General features: G+C 44.5%; 1 protein-coding gene across 1 annotated transcript; it reads left to right on the top strand.

Annotated features, from left to right (window-relative positions):
• Positions 1-801: 801 nt before the first annotated feature.
• Positions 802-19,722, top strand: tet2 (tet methylcytosine dioxygenase 2; the record flags this gene model as incomplete). The annotated part of the gene is made up of 9 exons (XM_083635353.1): positions 802-3,901; positions 4,010-4,100; positions 4,214-4,307; positions 4,420-4,628; positions 7,414-7,564; positions 7,660-7,749; positions 14,444-14,581; positions 14,834-15,182; positions 15,392-19,722. The coding sequence occupies 9 exons, from the start codon at positions 802-804 to the stop codon at positions 16,750-16,752; spliced, it is 5,583 nt and encodes a 1,860-aa protein (XP_083491479.1). The 3' UTR covers positions 16,753-19,722.
• Between the last annotated feature and the right edge of the window lie 17 nt (positions 19,723-19,739).

The following is a 19,739-nucleotide window of genomic DNA, read 5'->3' as shown; positions in this document are numbered from 1 at the left end:
CCCTGTAATATCACTGATCTACATTTTTTTTATTTTTATGTCTTTGCCCAGACAGTGCAAACATGGTAGATCACACTAATTTCATGCCGTGTGTATTAAATGCGAACGCTCCACTGCCCGCCCACGTTGTCCTGGGATAACCTTCGGTCTGTGTTCTTATCTCTTCTCACTTGCTACTTGTGACCTGGGCTGTGCGTGTGTGGGAGATGAGGTTGGGATGTATCTAATTCTGTGACGGGATCATGTTGCCAGCTGATTCCCATTCAGGCCAAAGTGTAAACACATTACTGTACTGACCCTTCCCACACTCACTTCTATGGTTTGCCAGCTGATTCCCATTCAGGCCAAAGTGTAACCACATTACTGTACTGACCCTTCCCACACTCACTTCTATGGCTCGAGTTTACATGTCCCATCAGCGTAGCATTGTGCTTATTATTGTGTTTGAAAATAAGACGCTGAAGCAAGAATGCTATAAGAAATATTTTTGCATCCATCAAATGGCTCTCTCATGCCTGCTCTACTGTGAGATACCTAGCCTGGGTAAACCCAGCCTCCACGGGACCTCCATGTACTACTATCAGTCACGAAACTTACGCTACAGACATAGTCTGTGACGTCACGTTGAAGGCTGGGTTCACCCAGGCTATGAGATACCATCATGTTACAAAACATATTGTTTTATTATATATAGGCCCAATAATATGTATTGCAGTAACTAAATAGCTCTCTCCCTCTTTGTGCTCGGCAGGACGGACAGAGGCAGAGGGCAGCCCTGTGGATGGACTCAGAGCAGGCCAGATGGAAACAGAAAAGGCCAGACATGAGACGGAAGAAAGTCTAATATTAGCACAATTTGGCACAGCTCACAACCCAAACAACCGGATTGCTGGCACCAAACTCCAGAATGGAAGCCAGTCTTCAGAGGGAGTTTCTCTGCAGATCACTGGAGATGAGAACTGGAACCATTACAAGCCCAGCTCAGGGGTCAACTCCATGAAGAGGCACAGGGAGAACTGCAACAGCCCTGCCTCGGTGCAAGGGCTGTTTGAGCAAGGATCCTACACGATGAACGGGGAGATGAAGCATGCGCTCACTGACCAGTCCTTACTGGTTCACCAGCCCAAGAAACTCAGAGTGGATTCTGAGTTGAAAGGAAACGACGACGTGGGCTCCAGTTTGGTAGATGATTTTCCTGAGCTGACAAAGGCAACAGAGTTTGACTGTAACGCTCCGCAGAAAGAGATTCAACTAGACAAGAGGAACTGTCATTTCCCAAACGGGGATATCTTCTGTCTTTCAAGGAATAAACAAGTTTCAATTCCAAACGGTGCTGTAGAATCCCCCACAACCATGGAAGACACTCCAGGTGATCTTTTAGAGAAAACCTTGTCTCAGTATTACCCTGAGCAAGTGTCCATTGCACCACAAACATCTGGGTCACAGGCAGATGCCGTCAATGGTTCAGTGGGAAATCAGCTGTCCAGTCAAGGTGCTCAACCCCCCTCTCTAACCTCAGGTTTGCCCACCTCAGCTCAGATGCCTGCCTCAGAGCAACAGCAGCCGGTGGCATCCCACAATACTGAAAGCAGCAACAGTTACAACTCTGCCCCCTATATGGTGAATGGATACTCCAACAATTACGGAGCAGACCACCAGCAGCATTCATCTTACGCTGGTCAGCAGCGCAAGCTCTCTCTAGGTCAGCTGCCTGGTATGACCCCATCTACAAATACTGCGAACAGCTCACAGCAGCATCAAAATGGTCCAGAGTGTTATGCAGAAGACTCAAACTCCCAAGGCATGTATGGGAAACCCAACCAGGAGTTTAACCAGAACTCCTTTCTGGACCACAATGCTCCTCTGCAGGCAGCAGAGGGAGGCGGTTTTGGACCCTTCCCCAACCCTGGGCTACAGAAGTCGGGGCAAAGTGAGGAACCTGGTCCTGGTCAAAATCAGCACCATGGCACTGAAAGGGCCCTCCAGTATGGGATTCAGCCCCAGCCCTTTCAACAACATACTGGGAACGCATGTGGAGCAGACAGTGTGGGCTCCATAGGACCTGCCTCTCTGACCCAGCATGGTGAAGCTGGTCTCCAACAGCCACATCATGCTGGGTTAGAGAACGGGATGGAGAGCACATCTCAGCAGAGAGCCAACTTACCGTGCTCTACTCCCCGCCAGAGGGGCTGGATAGACCTGAACTCCCCCCATTCCCAGCAGCGGCCCCCCAGTGGCCCGTCATCCCAGGCACAAGAGCAGGACATGTGGAGGGGCTTCCCTTCTAGAGCCCAGTCAGAGCAGCAGACAGCTAACCCCCAGACTCATGGCCAGATGTTGGAGCCAACCCCAGTGCAAAGATTCCAGACACAGGGAGCTTTCACAGATAGCAGCCCAGGTTCCAACGGCTTCCAGCAGCAACAGCAGGACTCTCTGCCAGCCCAATCACAGTGCGCTTCAGCCCAGCACAACACTGCCCCTGAGTGGCAGCAATCGAATTCTAAAGCACCGCCAATGCAGCAGCCTGTACCCCAGAAAATGCCCGAGCAGTGCAACCTCCCCCAAAAGCAGCAGGCAGATAGTCGCTATCGCACTCACATACAGCCAGAGCACTTATGCGAAAGCGACCCTGACCTGGAGGAAATACTGTCCCCTGGATTTTTACCACCACAGCAACAACAGCACTGTCAACCACATCAGCATCAACAGCAGCAGCAACATCATCAACTTCAACAACAACGTCCACTGTCGCACCCACCACAGTTTGAAGTGCAGCAGCTGAAGTCTCCCAACTACAGACCCCACAGTCAGCCTCTGCCAGGTCAGCAGCAGCTCCAATCCAACCAGCCTACGAGAAACAACCCTGCTCAACCCAACAACCAACATGTCCAGCACAGCGACCACGCAGCATTCAGTTACAATAACACAACAGAGATGCAACAGCAGCAACATCAGAGGCAGTATGCTCCGAACTCAAGCGGCAATAACCTCAAGCAATTTCCACCGCAACAGCCTAGCAGCAACCACTGCCACCAGCCCAACCACATGGACTTCCCCCAGGCCCCAACACAGTCACAACCTCACTTACCCCAGGCCCCGGCACAGTCACAACCTCACTTACCGCAAGCTGCATTAAACCACCCGGTATCAGCACAGATGTTTCTTAAAGGTGAACCGCAGCAGCAGGCATCGTGTGCCCAGTTCCAGAGGGGACCCCGACTACCTCTGGCACCCGCGGGTCTCCACGGAGACTATCAGAGGCATGCAGCCCTCCGGATGCATCTGTTACAAAGGCAGGAGCGCCAAGGCCCCCCTCTTCCTCCTCAGGGCCAAGGCCCCCCCCATCCTCCTCAGGGCCAAGGCCCCCCCCATCCTCCTCAGGGCCCGGGCGACTCCAAACATGGCCTCACAGCCCTGAAAATGGAAAACGGAGCTCGATTTGAGACGCCGGGATTACAGCAGCACGAGCAGCAGCGGCTACAGGGGCGAGAGGTAGACATGGGGGGGATGCAGATCAAGCAGGAACATCTACCCTCTATGTGTGAGCAGAGCAAGATGCAGGGAAGCATCCTGGCCACTATGGAACAACGCCTGAGGCAGTATGATCTTTCACCTGTCTTTGAGAAGAAGTCCCTTGCCATCAATTGTGCTCATAAAGTCAAGGTGGAATCATCAGGGCCTGTCACAATCCTTTCAACCAACACTGACCTGGGCGGAGGGCAATCATTGGGGGCTGCCTCTGCAACTCTTAAAAGACACCTTGACTTCACCCCTAAGAAGGAACCTCCTCTCCTCCAGAGCTTTATGGAGTCTCCTATGAAGCTCTTGGATACCCCCATAAGGAACCTACTGGACACCCCCATCAAAACGCAGTATGACATCGCATCCTGCCACTGTGTTGGTGAGTCCCATGGTGTTAAGTTATAGAATGTGGCTGATCTCTTGGTGCATGGATGTTTACAGTATGTGCTCTTCTATGTCCTATTTATTTGTTCTTTGTAATATTTAGAACAAATCAGTGAGAAGGATGAGGGCCCCTACTACACTCACCTGGGAGCTGCGCCTAACGTTGCTGGCATACGGGAAGCAATGGAGAAAAGGTATTTTACACATTTGACAGCTCAAAACCTCACTTTACATGACACAAGCAGTGAGATGCATAACCACCGTTTTATTTGACTTTACATTTATTTCCTCCATTCTGCCTTTGAAGGACTGGTCTAAGTGGTCGTGCCATCAGGATTGAGAAAGTAGTATATACAGGCAAGGAAGGAAAAAGTACACAAGGCTGCCCTATAGCCAAATGGGTAAGAACCATTTTTGTTTTTCATGCTTGGGGGAAATTGGCAAATGGGCTTCCACAGTGTTTGTCGTGACTATCTGCATGCATGTCAAATCCTGCATCTGTGTATCTTGCAGGTGATCCGCCGTTCCAGCGCGGAGGAGAAGGTCCTGGTGATAGTGCGGGAGCGTTCTGGTCACACATGTGACACCGCCTGCATCATTGTGGTAATCATGATCTGGGAGGGCATCACGACCAGCCTAGCTGACCGCCTCTACCTCGAGCTAAGTGAAACTCTAACAAAGCATGGAGCCCACACCCAGAGGCGCTGTGCTCTCAACGAAGAGTAAGTGGCAAAACGCCAAAGAAACCAAATCTGGACATATTCTTCCATCAGCAACATCAACACTACCCACACAAACATGCAATACTGGGCTACAGTAGCTCTCACATTATCCACAGACGCTCAGAATATGACTTAAATTACTTATATGATACAAGCATGATTTTCTTACTCAACTTTGACTCAATGCCTAAGATAGAGAAATTAGGCGATTCTATGTGATTATTTGCAGTGCTTAGCATTGTAATTTAGCTTTGGCCTAAAGATGGAACACATAAAAGCAAAAACCATAAGTTAGTCAATTAGCAAGGAATGAGAATTGTTCATCAAAGGAGTCTCTTCTAAAGCTATTTAGAAAAAAAACATTTTAATACTTTTTTTTTTACTTTTACCAATACAGTACATCCAGCTGCGGTAATTCAATCTCCATGGCTCTATGGGCCTGGCTATACTACCTCGCAGGCTGAGAGACATATTCACTTTACCAAATATATGGAGCATGTAGCAAGTTACGTCTGTGACTTACACATCTGTAATAATATATTTTAACATGGCTTTCTACATTAATTTATGTAGAATATTAACTGTATTTATAGTAAACACATGTACAATAACACAAAGTCTACATTTAAATTTTATGCTGGTCTTTACATGTTTCTAGATGCTATATTTTTAGATTCTCATTATACACAATGAGAAAATCTATTCTATACATAATGTGCACATAGTGTCTATTATATATATATCTATGTTATATCTATATTCTTAGGGGAACACAGAATTGTGGACCAAGGCAGCTCAGCAGGCAAAGTAGTAAACAAAAATAAGGAGGGAGCTCCTTGAATTTTTACAAGAATAGTATTTAATCCCGAAGTAGTATATTCGTGTACACAGCAGTGTTACAAACAGAATATATCTTCAATAGGGTACACGGGCAAACAAAAACGCTACGTGCGTTTCAACCACACAGGGTCTTCATCAGGCTGGAATAGCTGGGCATCGGCCACCGCACCTGAGTATAAGAGACATACGTGGCACAGTTCAGAGGCAATGATGTGAGGTGGGCAGTGCTGTGACATCATACTGTAGGTTGGGCCATAATAAAGCAACATACACTCCAATAGAGTAACAACATGAATACGCAAAATGAGGATATAAACACACATGCAGAGAAGGCTATATGTAAACAGTCAAGATGGCCTATATAGGCTATAGGGAAAAACGACATAGCCTATAAGCAAAAAGTGGTTATGTTGTAGGAAGTGCTCCACCAAAGGAGCTTTCGTGTCACGGCGGCGGATGGCGCTCTTATGCTCCGTTACGCGTGTGCGTAAAGGCCGGGTAGTCTTGCCGATGTACCAGAGGGGCAGCGGACACGCACAGACGATAGCGTAGACTACCCCCTGTGATGCGCAGGTGGTGAGGTGTTTCAGCTGTATAGTAACTCCGTTAGGGAACGAAAGGGATTTTATTTTGCTGGTTTGGGGGCAGCAGGAACAGTGTCCGCATGGAAAGTGACCAACCGGGGGAGGCAGGGAGTCAATGGTGGGTTGAGTCGAGGAGGGGGTGTGGAGCGTTTTGACCAGGCTGTCTCTGATGTTGTGGTTTCTGGTAAAGGCTATTCTGGGGGGAGTGGTAAATGTTTCATGCACTTGCAGTACTCTCCAATGTTTTAGCAGGCATCGTTTGATTTTATTGGCGAGGGGTGAGTATTGGAGGGTGGCTGTGACTCTGGGAGGGCTCGGGTCCGGTGTTCTGGGCTGCAGAAGGATGTCCCTGTGGGAATGGAGAGCGCGTTTATATGCGTGGGAAATGGGTCTGTGCCCATATCCTCTCTCCTGGAACCGTAGTCTCATGTGAGTGGCTTCATGTACGAAGTCACTTCTGTCGCTGTAAAGTCTGCGCAGGCACATGAATTGACCGGTGGGCAGGTTATCTTTCAGGTGTGAGGGGTGATAGCTGGTGGCGTGGAGCAGAGTGTTTCTATCTGTGGGCTTGCGGTAGATGGATGAATGCAATTTGGTATTGTGTTTATACACAGACACATCCAGGAAGTTGATCCGATCAGGGTGGTGGTCTAACGTGAAACGGAGGTGGGGGTTCCAAGTGTTGAGCAGGGTGTGGAAATCTACCAGGGATGAGGATGAGCCGTGCCAAATTATGAAGACGTCATCAATATATCTCCGCCATAGCCTAATGGAGCTGATGAACGGGTTGACGCTGGGGTTCAGCACAAAATCCCTCTCAAACGCACCCACGTACAGATTGTTTACATATAGCCTTCTCTGCATGTGTGTTTATATCCTCATTTTGCGTATTCATGTTGTTACTCTATTGGAGTGTATGTTGCTTTATTATGGCCCAACCTACAGTATGATGTCATAGCACTGCCCACCTCACATCATTGCCTCTGAACTGTGCCACGTATGTCTCTTATACCCAGGTGCGGTGGCCGATGCCCAGCTATTCCAGCCTGATGAAGACCCTGTGTGGTTGAAACGCGCGTAGCGTTTTTGTTTGCCCGTGTACCCTATTGAAGATATATTCTGTTTGTAACACTGCTGTGTACACGAATATACTACTTCGGGATTAAATACTATTCTTGTAAAAATTCAAGGAGCTCCCTCCTTATTTTTGTTTATATCTATATTCTTTACTTTCTTTGCATCAAATCACAGGGCATTGGATGTTATTCATGGCAAACTGATCCATAGTCATATATGTGAATAGCACTGAAAGAAAATGGGCAGCAGTGATACATTATATTTACCTTCTTCTCGTTGTTCAGGAGGACCTGTGCATGTCAGGGGTTGGATCCTGAGGCTTGTGGAGCCTCGTTCTCATTTGGCTGCTCCTGGAGCATGTACTACAATGGTTGCAAGTTTGCCAGGAGCAAAATTCCAAGAAAATTCAAACTACTTGGGGATGATTCTAAAGAGGTACTGTATACCGTGTATGACAATATGAGCCTAAATATTAGCCTAAATAAACTATTTGAATGAAGATAACTGTACTTTCAAATATTCTCTTCCAGGAGGAGAAACTGGAGCAGAACCTTCAGAATCTGGCAACCGTAGTGGGTCCATTGTATAAAACGATGGCACCTGATGCTTATGGAAACCAGGTGAGGATATCTGGGCATTGTACTATAAGCCACTTTCAGACATGAACTCCGGGTCAGGTCAGGGTTGCTTCCCCTGAGCTTGACCCGGGGGATACGTGAAGTGTACCCTTTCAGACATGAGGCATGTGGAGCACCTCCAGGTGTAAAGTAGAGAGGGGGCGGGGGTGGGGGGAGGAGCACCTCCGGGTGTAAAGTAGAGAGGGGGCAGGGGTGGGGGGAGGAGCACCTCCGGGTGTAAAGTAGAGAGGGGGCGGGGGTGGGGGGAATTGGGGCATGACGACTGACCACACAGCTGCACTTCATGCATGGAAGACAGCAGTCTAGGCTACAGCCTTAATGGCACAAAGTGAATCACATTCAACAAACTAGCACGACATGCAGAGTCTGATCCGCCACCCGGATAACAAGTTGCTAAAAATAGCCTACATGATGGGGGATAATTGCCCACTAACGTTCGCGCATATAATCGTTTGCGCATAACGCTGATTAATTAAACAGCCCTACAACTCAGGCCCAGATGCATCGATTTCCTCAAGTCTGATGTGGCAAGAGTTCAGTCCTAAAATGCATCAAACCTGCTAAAAATACAGAATACAGGAAGCTAGACGTTTTTACCTTCAAAAATAAAAGCAATTCTTTATTACTTGGTAAAGAAAAAAACAGAACAGTCGACTGCCTACGGGTTAAAATTGACTTTTAGAAGGCAGCAGATATTCTTCCAGCTTATCTCTGTTCTGTATCTTTCGGATCACACACACAAAAACATTACATGTGCATTTACTTTATTTAATTGCCATTGTTGAGAAGGTTGTACCTGGAAGTTTCCGTTTTATACTGACTGACTTGACACTGCTTGGATTTGGTGTTGACATTTTGCAGTTCTACTGCACGTATCGTTCACAAACGCTGTGTATAATAAACGTGAAATGGCATGTAACCAGATCCAGATATCCTACCTAGCGATGTCCAATACTGGGAAGCAGGATGACCCTCGCATCCAAAAATGCTGTTATATTTCGAAGGTGGTGTGCTGCGTGAAGCTTTGCAGAAATAGATCAAACCCAGCGTTTCAATCAAGCAACACGTAACCTGTTGGCTGACACATGCAGCAGCTCCAGCTTCATTTGGAAAAACTGAAACCGCATGATGTTTGTGCACTTCCTCATTCACATCGACTATTTATTTAACAATAATCTGTCACGCTGTCTGCCACTCACTGAGCTGGCTACTTCACGGAGCTCTGGAGGGGAGGGGGACCAATCCGCCCATGTGACTAGGTCAGACCCTAGTCACAGAGCCGGAGAGTAGGAGGGTCGCGGGAGCGCGCATAGCTCACCAAAATGTGTTCATACATACACCCACACACACACACACACACACACACACACACACACACACACACACACCGCCACCCGGATGCCCTCTAGATAACTGCCCAGTTCCAAGGCATGTCTGAAAGTGGCTCATCATGAAACAGTCTGGCTGGGTGTAGGTTTGATTTGGAAGGGGGACATACATTTGGCATGGGGTCTGGGGGTCCGCCCTCACCCAGAACATTTAGGATTTTTTCATTACATTTCCTGCAATTCTACCCAATATATTATGACTATAGTACTTTCTTACCTGGTCACCTCTTTCTCCTCTCTCATCCTGTCCAGGGCTCTGTTGCTCTCTCTCTCTGTCTGGCTCTATCTCTCTCTGATGCCTGTATGGACAACGAACGACTATATAATACAGTGGTTCCCAACCTTTTTTGTGCCGTGTACCCCTTGAGCTGTTTTGCCATGCCAAGTGTACCCCCTGACAGCGTGTTGATGATTCTCCCAAATTTGTTCCATTAATCTCATTCAACTTTTACTATCCAACACAACTGATTATTAAATTAAAACAATATTAAATTAAAATCATTTTGAATGACTCCCCTTTAATACAAATAGCTATACACTTATTGAGAATTAGCAAAATATATAGCCTATATAGAGATAGATATATTCAGACTCACACAGTAACAGTTTCAACTATTTTTATTCAGTCACTTGGCACCTTTAAAAAGACACCTGAGCTAGTTTGTCTTTCATAAGCTTTGACAGTTCTGAGGGCAGCTGTTACCAGGCAAAATATCACACATAAGATAAGTAGATCTAAAAAGCAAAAGTTCAAATCAGTGCACATCACAGTCATTTGATTTTCCCCTGCGCCATCGGTACAGATATGACTACAAGATTTCCACTCCAGATTGTTGTCTTTAAAAAAGCTGTCTATAATCTGAAATATTTCCTCGCCAGTTGTCTTTCCTACAAGCTTCTTGCAAAACAAAATATGTTCATTTATGTCCGACATGTCTTTATAACGAGCAAATGCAGCAGCTGGGCTTCCCCACTGACATCGGTCATTTCATCTAACTGCAAAGCGAATTGACCTGCTTGCTTCATTTTATTCACAACTTGTCCAACAATATTAATTGACATATCATCGATCCGACGAGAGACTGTGTTGTTTGACAATGGAACCGTTTTGAGAGCGTCTGCTGCTTTCTTGTCGATCATAGTTTCAGCTAACATCAGGGCTGCAGGAAGAATCAGATCCTCAACGATTGAATGAGGCTTTTTAGATTTAGCCACAAGCAGTGACACAGCGTACGACACCTCCAGTGCTTTGCTTGAAACGCTTTCTTCATTGTAGCCCGACTCAACTTGAACTCTGAGAGTTTTCGAGTGAAAAAGTAGTTCGTCTTACCAAGACATGCTGCGTGTTTGGTGCTCTGGTGGCGTTGCAGATGAGCTGGCTTCATTTAATTATTTGCCAGGACTTCGCCACAGAAAAAACACTGTGGCTGCGGTGGATCCGCTGAGGTACAGGTAAATCCATACAAAATGTATTTTTCATTGAACAGCCGCGGTTTAGACCTAGGCCCCGTTCCAATACCCATACTTGTACTTCTTTCTTGTAGTATGTACTGCCGCTGCCCTCACAAAGTATGGATTGTAGTGTGCAGCATGCATGCAAAATGCATACTATTGGGACACACTACATCTGTCGTCACGTGAGCTTCCTGAACTCCGACCTCTTGCTCACTTCCGCCGACGTCCGCAGCGCCACATTTTAGTTTTTTTTTTATTTTATTTTTTTATTCAATAAACAAAGTCTGGCAGTAACAAACAGTACATTATACAAAAAATTCAGACTAAACATTTACAAAATTGGAACAGACAATCAAATAAACAAAATAAAATAAATAAAGCAAAAACATTGAGTCAGAGATCTAAACAGGAATCAAGATATGCATGTTTTGGTACACACCATGCTTGTTTGGTTTTAACATATTTCAAGGCTTTCTTAAAGTTAATTATCTCATTCATGAACACGCAGCTCAGTCAGTGCGACGTAACTCCAGTAGGTGGCGGTAATGCACAAAAAGTTGTTTGCCAACCGCCATAAAACATTAGAAGAAGAAGAAGAAGACATAACTTCCTGCTGCGCAAAGGATTGTGGGGAAGTTTGGCTGAAGCAGCATGCATCGATGCATACTCCGAAATAGGAGCTGATGTAGTACAACATCCTGGTACTCTTGGCATACTGCATCTGACATACTATGTATTGGGACATACTAAATCTTTTTTTGCCTACTAAATAGTATGGAAGTATGGGTATTGGAACGGGGCCCTGGCCTCCCTTTTCCTTTTTCGCTTGGCTCGCCTGAACCGATATCCGGATCAGCCGGGCGTTTGAGCCACGCATAGTGGGAGCTATTGTTTGACCTGCAAGCGTGAACGACTTCTTTTGTTTTTCACAGAGTAGAGGTGTCACCGTTAACACCTTCCAGGGAGCCGCCGGGGCTCCCCGGAACAATAGTTGCGGCGCGGAGTTTCTCTCTCTCTCTCCTCTCATCTGAAAATAAATTGTATTAATCCTCAATCTTTCCGCGTACCCCCTGCAATGTGCTCGCGTACCCCTAGGGGTCCCCGTACCCCCGGTTGGGAAACACTGATATAATACACTGTCACTGACATATTGTGGCCCTATAAGATAACATTACAGTCCACAGTTGAAACGCTTACCTGGTCACCTCTTCTTCCTCTCTCTGCATGGCCTGGGCTCTGTCGCTCGCTCTGTCGCAGCCTCCATCTCTCTCGGATGCCTGAATGGACAACCACTATGTAATACATTGTCACTGACAATCATAGTCGTCTAGTTTAGGTCTTGCACATGGGATAACTTGTTTTAAAAATTACATCTGAAGGATGTACTCAATGAGATGAAGTCATGATGAACAGGTCGTACAGGTCTATCTCTCTCTGATACCTGTATTGACAACCATTAAGTGATACACCTTATAGGAACACCCACAAATTAAAAAGTAATTGAGTGGTTTTCTCTCGAGTTGTGCGTGAGAGATGTGTGTTAAATGGACAAACTTCATCTGTGTTTCAACTGGCATGAGGGTGACAAGATGACAGAATTTCCCATTTTTGGGTGAACTGTCCCTTTAACTTAAAGAAGGGACTGTTCATGCACTTAGAATGCGCGATGGGAGAAATAGGTTTAAAAGAATGTTCAAATCAGAAGGATGTGCTCTTTGAGGTAACATTACAGCTCATAGTACAAATTCTTACCTGTTCACTCTTTTCTTCCCTGCCTGGCATGGGCTTTCTATCTGATGTCTGTATTTACAACAGGGAATGACTGAAAGGGAACTTATTTGCAATACAACAACACTAGATAATAATAATAATAATAATAATAATAATAATAATAATAACAAAAATAAGAGCTAAATCGCCAAGCATGTGCTTACTGGCAAATGTTATTTGCTGATAGATGTAAAGCAAGTGAGCTAATTCATCATTTACATACTGCTCCTCTTGTTTGGCCAACAACGTTATAATGCCAGCAACATGAGAAGAACAAAAGCGGTAGGCCTAAATGTTAGCAAGTCAAACGTGTGCTAGCTAAAAAGTTACCTCATCTTCTCATCTGTTGATGTTAGCTAAGTATAGTAGCTACTAGTATAACGTTAATATGCCTAACTATTTTAGTTTGTGCAGTGCTAACCTTAGCAAAACTACAGTGCCTGGTCTGTAGCACACAGGACAGCTGCGTCTTTCATATCACTGAACAATCAAGTGCTTGATACAAACCTGCCGACACATGTTTGTCGAGCAACAATACGCACTTCCGGTGGCCGTTTTTCAAAATAAAATTGCTATTCTGCACAAGTCTAGAGCACACAGAAGCCATTAAAAAATGATTATTTTGCACATTAAAACATTTATGTATGACAATACCTGTTGTAACAACACATTCTTCTTAGTATATCAAATGGATAAATGCTGTTCAGTGGAGTGCATAGCTTACAAATTGGACACTGTGACTGTACAGGTCTGTGTCCAAAGTGGCAGCTTGCCAAACATATGCACACACTGAGGAAGGCTCCCCCCCTCCTCCATCACATCCCACTCTCAGTCACCTAATCTGAAGCGGAGTAAAATAATTTCTGGGTCGTTCTACGAGACAAGTTCCGTTTCCACTTTGAAGTTTTCAAATTTTTAATCAAAAGCAAACTTTCTTTTTTTATCCACAACATGAAAGGACATGTTAACCATCCAAGACAACATATATTTTCCCACCCCAATATGGGGTTGAGCGTGACAGAGCCATACTAATGAAAAATGATTAGAAGTAGGCTAGTATGTTACTCTTTAATAATAAGCCACTCAAAGTGCACTCAGAGTGACATGTTCTGGCTCTATTGGACACTGTAGTGCACGCAGCACTGTGCAGTTTCTGATTAATCAAAAATGCACTCCACCAATCACATTGCTGCTGCATATAGGAGGCGGGAACGAACGTCAATAGAGTGCCAAAGTCACAGGAGAGACAATTTCACTCGGACCAATTTATTTATTCTTTCGTCTGAGTGAAATGTTCTATGGTGTCTCGTGATTCCAAATATAGCTGAATCGGCCATCCCGGTGGCTGGTAGAAGATATACCCACAAAGGCTTAGTCCTCCACGCTAGCCTAGGTAAACCCAGCCCCCACGTGACCTGCTCTCTCAGTTCCCAGTCACTAGTGACTGAGAACAGGTCTGAGAGCAGGTCACGTGGGGGATGGGTTTACCCAGGCTACCTCCACGCGCCCAACCCAGGTTCGAATGCGACCTGTGGTCCTTTGCCGCATGTCATCCCCTCACTCCCCACCTTTCCTGTCTGCCTACTGTACTATCCAATAAAGGCAAAATGCACCCCCCCCCCCCACCCCCAAAAAAATCTTTAAATATAGCTGAATCGTTTGGTTTGAGCAAGTAAGACTATTTTGATAAGCATTTTACGAAATGTCTATGGAAAAATAAATGGCAGATTAAATCCCTTGGTTCGTATGCCTTTGCCTAAACCAGCAGAGGGCGTGATTTTGGCTCTCTATGATGCAACTTGTGTGCAAGTATTAAATCACCATCAGTAGGGATGACCTTACAGTCTGCATGGCATTTTTTTTTTTTTATCTGTCAAAGAAACGACTCCTTGCACTGTGGACAAGTTTTTTTATTTTTCCTAAATCAGTAGAATGTTAACGAGAACATTTACTGGTTATCTAAAACTACAGTTTTCTGAAGATTTCTATGTTTCACTGTCTAGTGGCCTTCAGAGATCCATAATGTCTGATTAGGCTTTATTCCCTGATGTTCTTTTACACAGGTGGAACATGAACACAGGGCAACGGATTGTCGTCTTGGGCTAAAGGAGGGACGTCCCTTCTCTGGGGTCACTGCTTGTGTGGATTTCTGCGCCCACGCTCACAGAGACCTCCACAACATGCTGGGAGGCAGCACTGTGGTAAGCACACACCTGAGAAACATACCATTATGTGTACATTACATGGATAGCATACAGTAAAAACAGTAATACAGCATATAGGGTGATATGATTTATATTATACAGTCTATGGGTGATATGCATTAACATGTGCCATAAAGCATGGCTTAAACACAGATGTGTTTGAGAATGCAAAAAAAGTGCAGACTGTGTTATGTAATGTCTGCAAGTGAGATAACCAAGACTCAATACTCAACTTACCCACTTGCCCAGGTGTGCACGTTAACCAGGGAGGATAACCGGACAATAGGCAAGATCCCAGATGATGAGCAACTCCACGTGCTGCCCCTTTATAAGGCTGCCAACACGGATGAATTTGGCAGTGAGGAGGGTCAACAGGAGAAAATGAAGTCAGGCGCCATCCAAGTTCTCAGTGCCTTCCGCCGCCAGGTGCGCATGCTGGCAGAGCCCGCCAAGTCATGCCGGCAGAAGAAGCTGGAGAAGAAGGGAGCCAACAAGAACGCCACTCTGGACACCCCTAATGCTAAGGCAGAGAAGGCCCTGCAGGCCAAGTCAAAAGCTGGCACTTACGAGAGCACAGTGCAGAGCACTCCTGGGACAGGTAGGCTGAAGTCTATATTGACTTGATATATGGCATCTTGAATAGTTAGCCCTGTTATATTGAGACATGCTGGGATTGTGTCAATGTACTACATAAAAATTAACAAAGGGATTACTTTACAAAATTAAGCTGTTTATGTGCAATTTGTTTTCTTTGTTTTTTTTATTGTTGCTTCTGATGTATTTCTCTGTTGGCATTGTGTATTCCAGGACATATCCCAGGCATCATGGGAGCAACCCTACATTCAGGTCAGACAACACACCCCCTCGGGGTCCACCCTCAGCAACTACAGCAGCAGCAGCACCAGAACATCCTTTCCCACTTCCCTGGCTCCCCGCACCCAGCCAGCTATCCCAGGTTCCCCAACCACCCCGGACCTTTTCCAAGCACTTCCAAGCCAGGTAGCATGTATCCCTCTCAGCTACCAACATCAGCCAGCCCTTATGCCTCTCCACTCCATGTACCAAACTCTTACATGAACGGGTCAAATCGTCCGTATCCAGGTTATCAGTGTAACGGAGGAATGCCCCTTGATAATTACCACCCTTACTATACGTCAAACCCAAAGCACCTTGACATGTATCGGCAACAGCAGCCAACGCTTTACCCAGAGCAGCCGTACAGTATGCACCCACGCTATGAGGTCACCTATCCACCAAGGTATGGTGAGCCAGGTTTACAGGTCAATGGTTACAGCGCCTGCAGCATGAGGCCAGTCCACTCCATGAGCCCTTACTCACCTTACGGCCCTAACGGAGTGGCAGACCCCCAGTTTATGGATGCCCTCTCAAGACCAACCTCAGTCCATCCAGGTCTGGACTACACCGGTGCTGTAAGCAAAGGCAATCAGTTTGGAGGATACCCCAATCCATACCTCTCTCAGAGCCCTCAGATGTTCCCCTCAGGCCAGGATCCTTTCCGTATGCAAATCAAGACAGAGATGGGCATGCCCGGCCCACAGGTGCTTTCTGAGTGTCTGACCCCTGGAATGTCACAGTCAGGTTTCGGCCTGCCCAATGGGGGCCTAATGGGCCCCAGTATTAAGCAGGAGCCTGGAACACCTCAGACACCTACAACACCGCAGAAACCCGAGATGTGGTCAGACAATGAGCACAACTTTTTGGACCCCGAGATTGGTGGCGTGGCAGTGGCACCCACCCACGGCTCCATCCTCATAGAGTGTGCCAAGCGGGAACTCCACGCCACGACCCCCGTCAAGAACCCAGACCGCAACCATCCAACACGCATCTCCTTAGTCTTCTACCAGCACAAGAGCATGAATGAGGCCAAGCATGGTTTGGCAATGTGGGAAGCCAAGATGGCGGAGAAGACTCGAGAGAAGGAGGAAGATGCAGAGAGGAACGGGGGCGAGGGGACACCCAGCAAGGGCGGCAAGAAGGGGGTGAAGCGGGAGCATCCTGCCCCGTCAGAACCAATCGGAGAGCCTCCTTATAAGCGCTTCATCCAGACACTCATGGAGGGATCCATGTCCTGCACAACCAACACCTATGTCAGTACATCTCCCTACGCCTTCACCAAGGTCACAGGGCCTTACAGTCATTTTGTGTAGAAAACTCATGACGAAGAAGACTGAGAAAACTGAAGGTGCTACAGTATATTTATGATAAACTAAGACCTCAAGCACCACTGGCCTCGTTTAGAACACTCCTTCCTATCTGAAAGGTTAGCAGCCGTGTCAGTGGAAAAAGGAACTTGTGATCAGATGGGATAAAAATCACCTTCCACATCAGGTCTTTCACCTCTTTAACAATCAAGCTTTACTAGGTGACCCTACTAAGGATTTATTTATGTTTGTTTGGTTACTTTTGCAAGATACACACTGTCAAAATCTCTGGTGCTTTCAGTCTGACACATCAGGACTTATTTTTTACTGGAAACAAAGTTTCATTTTTGGTGGCTTTATTTTTCTTACAAAATTCTAGAGATGTAATCTTGGCATGAAAACACTGACTTTGTGAATTACAACATTCACGGTGCTAAAGTGTGTGCTCATTACCATTTATTTTTATTCAAATGCCTTCACACTATAACCACATCACACTCTATGAGCAACAAACTCTTGATGACTCATGTCAACAGAATGACACTGAAAATACTGTCTCATTGTCAAATCATCAGCAGCAGCATAATGGTTTTTAGCAAATCAGTGTTTCTTAGAGCACTTTTGATAAAGTTACGTTTTGGTAATGCCGTCAAATCATAAAATGTACTTAAGGTCTATTGCTACAGCAAGATTAATTAATTTCTTAACGTCCCTAATATGAAATTGATAATGAATTCATAACAAAGGGTTATAAGAGCAATCTGTGAAACTATTGCGAGTTCATGCAAAATTTCTTTTTTCTTTGACACATATCATTGTATCGGTGCTTCTTTCACTTTCCTATGTCCTTTATACTGTCAATTGAGCCATTCTAATGGTGCATTTTTTTTATATTCTGAGGAAAATTTTCATTGTGCAGCACATTTGTGTTGTTATTTTAGTTTGTCTAGGTTTCATTTTCTGTCAGCGACTGTTTCAAAGTTCCTGACTACAGGCTCATTGAACAAACCTGGATTGTGAATATTACATGTAGTTGTGTGTCTGTGGTGTTTAGTGAACATGTGCTTTTCATACACTGAGGAACATGAAACAGGGTAAGCTCAGTGTCACTATCATGGTTTCAGAGGGCAGCTGGCTTGCTGTGGGGTCTTTAATAATTGTAATCTAATTGTAAGATAAAGAAAAAGTGAGATTTGTACAGTAAATTAATTTTCCTTTTTTTTTTAATTAATGCTTTAGGTTTTTGTGTTGTAAAGAATAACAACAGCCTATTTCATTTTATTCTTTGGGTTTCAACTGATTTAATTTCATACGGTGCTATTCGACCTGCTAGAAACATATAATGTGAGACTTGGGGCAGTGAGATGGCTATTGAATGATGTACAGTACCTACCTGTCATATACCTCAAAACTAGTTTGGCAATAGGATTATAACACATACTTTTTTTCCTTCGTTTTATAGTACATTCAAAATGTTAGCGGAGAAATCTTCAGGCCACCAAAAGGCAGAAAAGTTCATTGCTTACTTTCTTCATTATCAATCTGCTAGAAAGTATTACTTGAACTTGAAGCTTAGATGTTACTGTAATATCAGGGACATTTTCAATTAATTTTGTGTACAACTCCATCGCCTGTATTCATTTCGTCTTTCTTCCTCATTCAGGGACTTGCCTTTGCATCCTGAATCCCAATATACAGTAATTTTGTCTACTATACTTCACAAGACAAAACTAACTTAAAAAGATAATTTCCTGCAACTTTTGTACTTATGTTTTAGCTAGTAGAATGGTGGTAATCTTTTAAAAGTAATTTGAACATATAATATGCACTGAGTTGACTAAAGGGAAAGTATGACATTGACTATGTAAGGAGCAATGTATTTGCTTTTGCTATGAGGCAAGACCAGGGCAGTTATTAACGTAGTTGCACATATTTGTGCCTGTGCATAGTTAAAATTTATTTATAACCACTAAGCAATTGTATAATAATTTTTTGCCCCCGTCTATTTGATTTAATTAATGTGATATATAATGGAATGATGGTTGTTTGAGTGACAACTCACCCCCACTCTTTTAACATAATTATATTCATTTTCTCAAAGCACTTCATTTCTTTTTCAGGAGAAAAAAAAATAATTACAAAACATTTTATTTAAAACAGATTGTAAATGTGTTAAAAAAATAAATAAATTATGTCACATTGTATATACCAAGCATTTGTATTGCAGGAACACAGCTCATTCTTTGATGTTGATGTAGGTTCTTCTATTAGTTCTGTCGCATAAACCCACGGCATAAACCCTCGATCAGCAATCCTCATATCTTAAAATCCGCTTTGGCATTTTCAGGTGAACAGAATGCTCATGGTTAGATTATCCAGGAAGTCTTTGTAAATACTACACTCACTGTCAAACGCAGCAATGTTTACAGTTCTAGGATCCTGTCGGCTCAAACATTAGAAGTTATAGTTTTTGTAAACTATTCCAGTTTTGTAAAGAAAATATAAAAAAAAAATTGTTGAATTTTCGTTGTACAGGACCCAGCTACAGTAGCAGGTTGTGGTTGAGAAAGCCGAGGTGTCTAAGATATAGCGGGTTAAAAGCATAGCCATACTTGAAGATGCTTCAGAGTGTTTCTGAGTGAGTCAACATTACTTGAATGACTTCTGAGCTTAACTAATGCACAGAACGTGCTCAGCTCAAATCTTAAGCTAGCGGTTGATACACATGGTCTTTTTGCAGTTAGACACTAAAGGTATAAAAAAAGTGCAACTTTTTTGCCTGTCATTTTATTTTTAAGGCTTCCCTAGCTCTCCTGAAGTTTGGTATGCTACAAAAAAATGGAATTAAGGATGGATATAAATACTGTAAGTATTGTAATGTACTGAATGCAGTTTATTTGAAAGCTGTTTATTATATCATTCCTGATATTGCTGAGATGTGGGTGTTTTTAATAAAATTTATATTTATTTAAAGCACTTTGATTTGTTACTCC

Source organism: Poromitra crassiceps (assembly GCF_964638095.1).
Source record: "Poromitra crassiceps genome assembly, chromosome: 4".
Lineage (NCBI taxonomy): Eukaryota > Metazoa > Chordata > Actinopteri > Beryciformes > Melamphaidae > Poromitra > Poromitra crassiceps.
This window is presented reverse-complemented; position numbering and strand designations above follow the sequence as displayed.